General features: G+C 39.1%; 1 protein-coding gene across 1 annotated transcript; it reads left to right on the top strand.

The window, feature by feature from the left end:
* Positions 1–2,210: 2,210 nt before the first annotated feature.
* TNFRSF11B (tumor necrosis factor receptor superfamily, member 11b) lies at positions 2,211–9,971 on the top strand (the record flags this gene model as incomplete). The annotated part of the gene is made up of 3 exons (XM_006878073.1): positions 2,211–2,402; positions 5,922–6,146; positions 8,751–9,971. Coding segments are annotated over 3 exons (806 nt in total), but the record flags the coding sequence as incomplete, so codon positions are not given.
* Between the last annotated feature and the right edge of the window lie 1,729 nt (positions 9,972–11,700).

Here is an 11,700-nt window from a genome sequence, read left to right on the forward strand (position 1 = left end):
GGAGAGTGTCCTGGTGGGGCACTGTGGGTTAATGTGTCAGACTGCAAAGCAGTTTGAACTGCAAGGCCGATGGTTCAAGCTCACCAGCTGCTCCTCAGAAACCCTATACAGGGTCTCTTTGCTATGGGTCAGAAACAACTCAATGGCACTTAACAACAACATATATACACACACACATACACACACACATATATATATACATATACATATACATATATGCTTAATATATACATATATATTAAGTTCTAACAATTATAAAAAGATGGAAGACCTGTTCAAAAAAGTCTTTGAAATAAAACATCTGACTGTATTAAAAATTGTTCCTCCTATCATTTTTGGAATCCTCTTGCTGAGGAACTTTCACTAAGGCTAAATTACCTAGGAGGCTTGATGTAGCACTGTAGGATAAACATTGGACTTTTAACCACAAGGTCACTGGTTCAAACCCATCAGCCACTCTCTGAAGCCCTGTACAGGGTCTCTATGAGTCAGAACTGACTTGACCGTAAAAAGTATATTGCCTTAAAGAATATCTCATGCATAAGACCTCATTATGATGCACAAGAATATCCACACCACACGTATATATCTTAATACTGACTTGATTTGTTTTCCAGAGGAAGCAAATGGAGATTTCCATCCAGATTTCTAAATCATTTATTTGTTCCCAGTATTTTAGCAATGGGGAAATAGCATAGACTCCCTGTCCTAGTAGCTCAGTTTATGATACTGGATGATTCGATGTCAAGTTGAATCATGCTTAAGGAGAAGGGATGTAATAATTAAATACTAAAAAGACACCTCAAAGCACCTCTTGGAGCCCTGGTGTGGCGCTGTGGGTTAATGGGCTAGACTGCAAGGTTGGTTTGAGCCTCAAGGTCAGCAGTTCAAGCTCACCAGCCACTCCTTAGAAATTCTATACAGGCTCACTGAGTTGGTACCAACTTATCAACACTTTAACAACAACAAGATAATGTTACTGCAGGACTTGGACATGTTATATATCATGTGAGCGTTCCAGGCCTTTGCTTCCTACCAGTCCTTTGCTATTGGTACTCGTCAGTTTTTGAAGCAGCATCAATTCCTTTAAAAAGGAAAGAGACAGGAAATGAAACTCCAACCAGTCCTTTTTCTTCCCTCATTTTGAGCTGATTTTGGTACAATAAAGTATAAGGTTGTCGTTTTTAATAAATGAAGTTTACTAACTTCCTGTAGCTCTCATTTGTCTCTTTTTTCCTTGCTGTCCTGGCTAAGTCAGAATTGGCCTGTAAAAGCTGCATTTGAACATTAAAGTCTAAATCTGTTCAGCTAGCTTACACTAGATGGAGATATTTTCATATGCAAATACACTGTAATATATGATCTGCCCGTGCGTAATCGAGTCGAGTGTTTGAAAATACTTATTTTTAATAGCATCTTTAGTTGTTGACTGGTTCAAGTTTTTTCCTACCAATAATTTCTCCAGAGTTATAAAATATCTTCCCACCATGAAATTAAATGCCTTGGTAGTCACACATCCCTGAAGTTTGTAACGACGGTGCTTTTTTTACACACCAGCTTAAACAAACGGTGTATCATCTTCCATTTATTATATAGTTTAACTGCAGGCTTAAGTTTATGAATTCATGGCTAACTATATTGCTACCTTCAAAAGTTTATCGGAATGTTGTAAATTTTTACTTTTAAGCTTAACAGAGCTATGAGCTACTCCACAATTAGAATTCAGGAAAGGAAGATCTTCGCTAGGAAATCATTGGAAATTTAACAATACAGCATTCAGTGGGTACTGATTTCTAAGAATGATAATCACAATAGACACACAACAGTGTTCTTCATGGTTTTCTCCAGGAATTAGTGTGAAGAGCACAAATGATAAAGATGGCTTATGACAATCTAGCACTGGTAGGCAGGACTAACCAACAGCCCACCATTCTTTCCTTTTCTCTTAAATTTAATGAGTGTTTTGTAGGTAACAACAAAGCAAACTTGTGTTTGTATTGCAAGGAAAGAAGGCTGCCTAAGGGGCTAACTGTAGATGTTTTTTTCTTTCTCTGCCTAATGAAGTGAAAAATGAAACTGCCTGAAGTTTTATGCAACCTAATAGTAACAGTATAAGCTAAGTAGGAAGTCTCCCCAAAATTGCATTATGAAGGTATCTGCTGTGAAAGTATTTGAGAAGACGATGCTAACTCTCTTGGTATTTTCTGTAGGAACCCCGGAGCAGAATACAGTGTGCAAAAGATGTTCAGATGGCTTCTTCTCAAATGAAACATCATCTAAAGCCCCTTGTAGAAAACATACAAATTGCAGTGCATTTGGTCTCCTGCTAATTCAGAAAGGAAACGTGACGCATGACAATATATGCGCTGGAAACAGTGAATCAACTCAGAAGTGTGGAATAGGTAATTATGTTTGAAAATCTAAGCCTTTGCTGCATTTTTATAGCATCACTTTGAGTTTAACACAAGACCTTCTGGCCACCTGCTTTGTCAAATTCAGTTTCCTGTTTTTGAGTTTTAACTCCCTAAAACTGTTCTCTGTTCATCTTTGAGAAAGGCACCACTCAAAGTCCTTAAAAAATTTCTCAGCATCTCACAGTTCACACTCCAAGGACCTTGGTGGTGCACTGTGTTAAGCTTTGGGCTGCTAACCTAAAGGCCAGCAGTTCGAACCCATCAGCTGTTCTGAGGGAGAAAGATGAGACCGTTTGCTTCTGTACCAAGATTTACAGCCTTGGAAGCCCAATGGAGCCATTCTGCTCTGTCCTGGAAAATCACTATGAGTCAAAACCAACATGATCCCAGTGGGTTTGGGTTTCACACTCAAACCACATATCTCCCAGGGAGAAAGGACACTGTAAAGCTTAATGATTGAGGCCAAATGAACAGAGTCCAAATGTAGAATTTCTAAAGTAATGTACTTTTTTTTTCTTTCTTTCAAGAATGCCTGTCTTATTAGCCAAAGTATAAATTGGTAATTAAGAAGTAAAGTGACATAAACTGGTGACTAGTTAGAAGTGTATGGTTGGCTTAGTAATGGAATTACTGCATCTGTAATGTAGTAATGAAGTTCCAGATGCCCTCTGGTGTCTTAGATGCTTGACCCACTGTGGTCACTGTTACCTTCCATTTCCTGTGTAGCCTAGTTACAGGGTTATGTGTCTGTATCTGTGGCCAACTGTATTGCTACTTTCCAAAGTTGCCTCTCTGCAACTGGGCACATTGCTGTAGGCTCCCACCACTAGACTCATCTCAGAGCTTCTACTCAAAGACTTAGAGCACTGAGGAGGACTGGGAGGATCAGACTGCTCACGACATTGTATGCATTCAATCAAACAATGTCATAAAGCGACTTGACTCTCCCCAAACCTTTTTTTTTCTTTTTTTGATGTTTTATTGTGAATTATGTGATAGTTTACATGGGAGAACATTGGTTTTACATTCATCCTATCCTATATCTTTCATTGCCATGGTTACAATCCCCTCCATGCATCATCAACCAATCAAAGGGTATGACCCTGACCACCCCTGCCCCCTCCCCCCCCGGTCGTCAGCACACAGCCCCTCTCGCCCTGTCTGGGTCTAGAATCCCCAGCCACTCCATCTCTCCATGTCATTGTCTCAGCCTCCATCTCAGGCATCATTGCTTCTCCGGGTAGGATACCGCTCTCCGCTCTTCTCCCTTGATGGTCCCAGGGACCTCCACTCCTAGACTGCAAAGTTAATGATTCCCCTCCTTGCTACAAAACATCTACCTTTACATTTCAAACCCTCACAATCAGTCCTGATAACAATTATTCACTATTGTATCACAAGAGATCTAGCCGCATTTCCTTTCATCAGCCCTGCCTAGACAGATACTCAGTGGAGATTCTACCTTCCTCCTCACCCTCTGGATCTAGGTTCCCTCTTGAAAGCTTGTAAGCCAGTTACATCTTGTCTTTGTAGCACCCCACTTTGGGTAGCCAGTGTCCAAGTTGCTCATCCCTGTCTACTCTGTGTATGGAGGGGTGGGAATGATCCTTGCTGTAAAGATTTGTTTCCTCTTTTGAGCTACTGCATCCATAGGTGTGGGTCAAGTTCATCAAATTGTATCAGATTACTCTTTTTTTCTCTCTCTCTCTTCTTTCTTCTTCTAGTTGAGCTCTGATCATCCAGTCATTGAAGCCAGGTCAAGTGGGTATTATCTGCAAGTGTGGGTGTTCTTATGCATATGCCCTCTCTTCTTATCAGCTGGATGCTTCTCTCTCCACTCTAGTCCTCTGTGGTTATGTCACTGACTCTGGGCCCAGGAGTCCCCAGGTCTTGCCACACTGCTGGACAACCAGGTCTCCACACGGGTTCACAGGAGTCTATTGAATGTTGTTTGGCTTAGCTTGCAGCTTCATTGCTGTTTTTCCCTCACTTCCCTTTATCGGTGACGAACGTGGTCACTAATCAGAGCATGTATTCCCATTGAGTCTTAGTCTTGGAAGGGGGTTTGCCCTGAGGGGACCTGACCCCTTGCCTTGATGTCTCCTGAGTGGGCAACTTGCTTGTTCTTGTAGTAGTCAGTCGGTCTGCCTATATTGTTTTGTATTTTTCCTGTCGGTCTTTCTTTCAAGAAGTATCTTCTGTTCCTCTTAGCTGCTCCAGGTTGGTCTTCCGTCCTTTCAAGTGGAAATTTCCCATCTCTGAAGATTCTGGATGCTGTTCAGGATTCCACTTATAGTCTTATGTAATGCAGAGGCTCTGCAGGAAACCTCCTTCACTGGGCACGTTGTGGCCCCATTTTAGATATTACAATCAGTTATAGGCAGAAGACGGACTTACAAGATTTCTATGGTGTTGTTTCTGGTTATTTCTTTCTCTCCCCCTCAAACATCTTTTGGTTCTATATACAAATATGGATTGGAAGATTTAGATCCAACCCAGTGTCAACCTATTCTTATTATGCAATGAACACATCAGACAAATCATTTCAATATTTTACACAATGTGTGCTTTATATATTTTTGGCCAAGCACACTATGCCAGAATTGTTTTATTTTAACTTTATCATTTCCACACATTATCTGTATGGGCATGTTATTTACAAAAACTAAGATAGCTTTTCTGTTTTCTTATATGAAGAATGAGATGAAGGCAAAGGTAATAAGAGGAATGAGTTGCAGGCATCTTCTAATTCTCTATCGTTATTAAATCCCTTTCTTATGTTTTATCATTCATCAGGCATGTATGATGTGTCAGGTACTTTACTGTGGGCCTGATTCTTTATAAAACTCTGTGAAGCTTACTGAGGGTCTCAATAGATGATGAGTGGCAGAGTCAGGATTTAATTTCAGACCTAATACATCCAACTCTTAAACTCTGGGAGACATTTACCCTACCCAGACACCCAGGACATTGTGTGTCTGGGTAGGGTAAATGTATTTGTGCTTGATTATTTTCCAATTTGATCTATGTTTGCACGTGTGTATTCATGTCGTCTGTTCCCCAAGGTAATCTGTGTGTTTGTGTACATGCATAAACGATTACTCTAGATTCTTCTCCAGTACTTTTAAAGGCAGAGATGTTTGTTTTGACAATTATTCTGAAGTACCCTGTGAGTACTAGGAAAACCTTTAGTAGAATGTAATATTTACATTAAGTTGCATAATTCATTTTTCACTGCAGTTTACCTATACCAATATTATCTTTGACATTTATTAAGCTTGTACCCCAAAATGTTTATGTTTCCAAAGAGAACTTTAGAGAAAATATGAATGAACCCAGTTGGATAGACATTCAGCCAACAAAAGGTTGATTTTGTTCAAACTCTGCATTCTAGCAAATTATGTCTTGGCAAAACTCAATTGCATTGCTTTCTTATTTCTGTTAATGTCCATTAGACTTCCAGTAATTCGATAGTAGAATAAGCCTTCTTGGTTTCCTCTTTCATAGATATCACCCTGTGTGAAGAGGCATTCTTCAGGTTTGCTGTTCCTACAAAGTTAACCCCAAATTGGCTCAGTGTCCTGGTAGACAATTTGCCTGGCACCAAAATCAATGCCGAGAGTGTCGAGAGGATAAAACGGCAACACAGCTCACAAGAACAGACTTTTCAGCTGCTGAAATTATGGAAGCATCAAAACAAAGACCAAGATACGGTAAAGAAGATCATCCAAGGTTGGTAGCCTAGGATAAAGTCAATTCAAAATCAGAGACCCTTTCTCATCAAATATAAACAAGACTATGGGCTTATTGAGTTGTGTAGATGCTGCTTCCTTTTGGAATCATTCTTGGACTGAGAAAAGTTTCTACTTGTAATAGTGTGGATGCCATTCATAAGCAGTCTTGCAAGGTTCCATGACTTTGCCCCTCCCACATTTTTTCGTTTTGTTCTGGTGCTGTGGTTGTGGTTGTGGTGGTTGTTGTTAAGTGTTTTGGAAAGCTCATGGAATATTCTAAAAGAAAAGATAAGACATTTTAAATATGGGCCTAGGTATCAGAACTTTTGCTTTCAGACTCCTTAGATGTTTGATTAGTATCCCTTCTGGTCAACCTAGGAGAAGTCCTTTAGCCACTTTGGATCCTCGCCTGCATTTTCTGTGTTATATTTATTTGATAATTTTCTTCAGAGAGGGCCCAGGTATCTTACAATATCCTCTCATTAATCCTCACAACATAGCCTATTTTAAAATTACCATTTTAATAGCATATGTTGTACGGATTAATGAGATAAGATCTGAAAACTACTTGAGCTTCTTGTAGAAAGGAGCTAGTTTAAAACCAAGTGCTCTCATATTTTAGGAGGCTTGTAAAGAATCTCCCTTAGAAATGATGAGAGAGAATGAGACAAAGTGAGAGGAGTGTGAGTGAGTGAGTTTGTGTGTGTCTAGAATTGAAAAGAATCCAAAAGGAAACTGTAGGCTTCGTTAGTATCATGTGAACTGTAAACTTTACCATATAACGTGGGAAAGAGTCAGAATTGGGAGACAAATGAAGATTTTCCTAATACGGATGGTGTCAATGAGAAACTCAATCTGTTCTTCACAAACAGCTAAGTTGCTATGTAGTCCCTACATTATCCTAAAGGCCTCAACATACAAAACGGAGACAACAGATATTAAGAGTAAAACATTTGACAGCTGAATGCTTTTGCTTGTGCAAAACGGTAAACTTTGAAAAACTTTTCTTTGAAAGTGTCATTAGACCTGAAGCAAAAAGAAAAGGAAGTAGAGAGTCAAAGACTGGTTGAATCTGAAGGTGCCAAATTCTGCATTTTATAAATGAGATTAAGTCAGCCCAGGAAGATGAACGACCTCACTGTAGGGCTCACAGATATTAAGTGACACGTCATTAAGAAAAACTTTAGTTACTCATTCTCAGGTTCATGGCCTAGCTCATCACTGACGTATTCTCTAGGCTGTGTACATCCTCCACTTCCTTGTTGTTGTCGGTGTTGGGTGCCTTGCCGCTGAGTCAATTCTTTACTCATAGCGACCCTGTGCACACCACAACAAAACACTGCCCAGTTCTGCATCATTCTCATATTTGTTGCTATGTTTGAGCACATTGCTACTGCTACTGTATCAGTCCATCTTGTTGGGGGTCTTCTTTTTATCCTACCCTCCACTTTACAAGCATGATGTCCTTTTCTAGGAATGTCCCTCCTAATAACATGTCTGAAGTATGAGATGAAGTCTGGCCAGCCAGGCTTCTAAAGAGCAGTCTGCCTATACTTCTTCCAACACAGATTTATTATTTATTCTGACAGATCATGGTACTTTCCATATTCTTCTCCAATTCCATAGTGGTAATTCTCTGATGCTATGTTATTTATTAAAGGATAGCTGAAGCAATTAACTCTTTTCAAATAATGTGTATGTTAGGTATATTAATGAAAGTAGAAGATTTCAATTTCTGAAAGTATGCTGACTTTTCTTAGAGAATTGATAATGTGTCTGCAGTTTTCTATTGTTAATTTTTCAAAATTAGGTGCTTCTAATAAAGCTTTGGAGTCCTGGTGTGGCACTGTGGGTTAATGAGCTAGACTGCTCGTCAGTTTGAACCACAAGTTCGGTGGTTTAGGCTCACTGGCCTCTCCTAGGAAACACTATACAGCTTCACTAGGAGTCAGAACTGACTTGATAGAAGTTAACAACAGCAACAATAAAGCGTTAGGAGACCATGATGGCTCCATACAATAAGCACTGGACTGGGAACCACAAGGTCAGCAGTTCTAGTACACCAGCCCCTCATGTGAGTGAGAATGATTAGGTTTACTTCTGCAGATTTAAAATCTCAGAAACACTATTAGACTCAACAGCACTTCACATCAACAATAAAGCTTTGGAGTCCTTGGATGGCACAAATGATTAACTCAATTAGTTGCTAACCAAAAGGTTGGAGGTTCAAGTCCACAGATGACTAAAATATATAGCATATTTTCCTATTGCAATGCAAAATAATATTTACCTCAGTTCTCAGAAAGTGTCACTTAAGCACCGCTGCCCCGCCCCCCGAAAAAAAAAGAAAGGTTTTCCTTTAAATAAAATTATGAAACCTTGGGAAAACTTTTTGCCTCAGGCTGGTTTTATGGTGGCATTGTTGTTGTGAAATATCATCAAGTTTGTTCCAACTCAGTGACTCTCATATAGGGTTTCTGAGGTGTAGCTGGCAGTTTTAAACCACCACCTTTGTGGTTAGCACTTTCAGTATCTATTTTTCAGTGCCACACAGGTAAATAGAAATCACCTTAACTTCTCTTTGGGCCTTTGCTCTCTACAGATATTGACCTTTGTGAAAACAGTGTTCAGCGGCACATTGGACATGTCAACCTCACCTTAGAGCAGCTGAGAAGCTTAATGGAAAGTTTGCCGGGGAAGAAAGTTGGAACAGAAGATATTGAAAGAACAATGAAGGCATGCAAATCCAGTGAACAGATACTGAAGCTGCTCAGCCTGTGGAGAATCAAAAATGGCGACCAAGACACCCTGAAGGGCATGATGCACGGACTGAAACACATGAAAACATACCACTTGCCCAAAACTGTCACTCAGAGTCTGAGAAAAACCATCAGATTCCTTCACAGCTTCACAATGTATAGATTGTATCAGAAGCTATTTTTAGAAATGATAGGGAACCAAGTCCAATCAGTAAAAATAAGCTGCTTATAACTGGGAATGGTCATTGGGCTGTTCTCTCACTATGAGCCAGATCTGATGGGTGTGTAAGCTGTTTCTCAGGCACTTAACGGGGTAGAGAGACTCCTTTCTCATCACAAATGACTCCATTTTACCCAGGGCGCTAAAAGAAACCGTGCTGTGGAGAAAGAACTAGCATTCCCCCAAAGTTTATTAAACCCCAAATAGCTTATCCACCTGTCAGATTTGGTCCAATATCTACTGACTATATTTTCCCTTATTACTGCTTGCAGTAATTCAACTGGAAATAATTAACTAGACTCCATTGTGCTTAACTAAATATGGGAATGTTTAACTTAAAAAGCTTTGAGGTTTCAGCAGTGCTAGAGGCTTTTATTAGAAAGCCCTTTTTTTTTTTTTTGTTCCGTAAAAGTTACTAATATATCTGTAACACTATTTCAGTATTTGCTATTTATATTCATTCAGATATGAGGTTTGTACATATTATCATCCTAAAGGGAAATTGTGTAAGACGTAATTTCAGAAAGAAAAAAAAATTCTGTTTATTATTATGACAGATGAAAGAGAAAAAAATCTATTTTTGAATGGAAAATGTGAAGCATTTTCTAATAGATACTGCAATTCTTCCTATGTGGAGTGTTTTTATAATATAATTTTATCTGTATAAGCTGTTATATCATTGTATAGAAAATGCATTATTTAGTCAATTGTATAATATTGGAAAGTGTATGAAATATAAATTATCTAAATATTAGATGCTCTGAGAAATTGAATGTACCTTATTTAAAAGATTTTTTTGATTTTATTATATAAGCAACATCATTAAAGTTTTCAAATTATTTTTCATTGCTTTTTCTCTTGTTTTTATTTGAATGGAGCGTTAATGGACTTAGCTTTCACAGTTATCTGTGTACTTTTACTCTTGGACCATCGGGAAGATGTTTAAAATGCAGATTCCTTGACCAATTTATTCAGCAACTCTGAATAGACAGTAACTGAGTCCTGGTGTGGCACTGCAAATTAATGTGCAAGACTACAAGTTTATTTTGAACCACAAGGTCAGTTTGAAATACAAGGTTGGCAATTCAAACTCATCAGCTGCTCCTCAGAAACCCCTATACAGGGTCACTATGATTCAGAACCGACTCAACTCCACTTACCAACAACAACAAAGTAATTCTTAATACACTAAAATTGAAGAACTTATGAAGTAGGTTTGCCATTACAAGTTGTGTAACCCATTTGCCACTAATATTGAATTCAATCTTGTTAAGTTCTTCTGGCTGCAAGCAGTAGAACCTGACACAACTGAAAGAAAAAGAGAAAATGAATTACAGGGGTTGTGAGCTGAATGGTATCCTCCCAAAATATATGTTCACATCTTGCTCACCAGAACTTGTGGATTCGGGCTTACTTGAGAAAAAGGCCTTAACCAAAGTTCTTATAAAGGATCTTCAGACAAGAAGACGTTCTTGGATTATCCAAGTGGTCCTTAAATCCAATGACAAGTGTTTTTTGTCAGAGACACACAGACAAAGTAGACCAAAGAGAAGGTGATGTGAAGATAGAGGCAGACTTTAAATACTTAGATGTAATGTGATACTTCAGACACACTGTGGTTGTGAGGGGCTATTTAGCCTATTCTGATTTATACTGACTATGATAAGCACTAGCCTGCAAACCACAAGGTCTGCAGTTCGAGGCTGCCAGCCACTCCATTAGAGAAAGATAAGGCTTTCTGCTCCTGCAAAGATGTAAAGCCTCAGAAGCCCTGGACGGGGTTCTTAGGAGTTGGAACTGACTCAGTGGTATTTAAGAATAACAACAACAAATCTGCAACTGAAGGAAACAATGTTCATCCTCAACCATCCTCACAATTACTGGCATAGTTGAATCCATTGCTGTAGCCATTGTATCAATCCGTCCCATTGACGTTCTTCCTCTGTTTTATACTTAACAACAACTTTACCAAGAATGGTGTCCTTGTCTGGGAACTCAACCCATCTGATAACATGACCAAAGTACAGGAGACAAAATCTCACCATCCTCAATTCTAAGGAACATTCTGTCTGTATTTCTTCCAAGACAGATTGCTTGTTCTTCTAGCAGACCATGCTATATTTTATATCTTCACCAACATAATTTGAATGCATGAATTCTGCTTTGGTCTTTCTTAGTCATTGCTCAGCTTTTGCATGCATATGGGCAACTGAAAATACCATGACTTGAGTCGGACACATCTTAGTCCTCAAAATGACTAAAATGATAGTTGATACATCATGGCACCCCCCAGGGCAGAGTGGAATAGTTCCATAGGGTCTCTGACACTGTCAGTCCTTCAGATGAACAGAAAACCTCATCTTTCTCCCATAGCAGCCAGTGGGTTTGAATTGCCAACATTGTAGCAATCACCAGTGCTCCTGAGAGTTGATACACTTTTATTAAAATATATCATCTTGCTTACAATTTTCCATTTATTGTATCGATTCTTTGGTTTCTTTCTCCTGTTTTCTGGAACACTGGTGTGGCACTGTAGGATAAGTACTCTACCATAAGGTCGGTTTGAACCACAA

Source organism: Chrysochloris asiatica, unplaced genomic scaffold, assembly GCF_000296735.1.
Source record: "Chrysochloris asiatica unplaced genomic scaffold, ChrAsi1.0 scaffold02653, whole genome shotgun sequence".
In the NCBI taxonomy this organism is placed as follows: Eukaryota; Metazoa; Chordata; class Mammalia; order Afrosoricida; family Chrysochloridae; genus Chrysochloris; species Chrysochloris asiatica.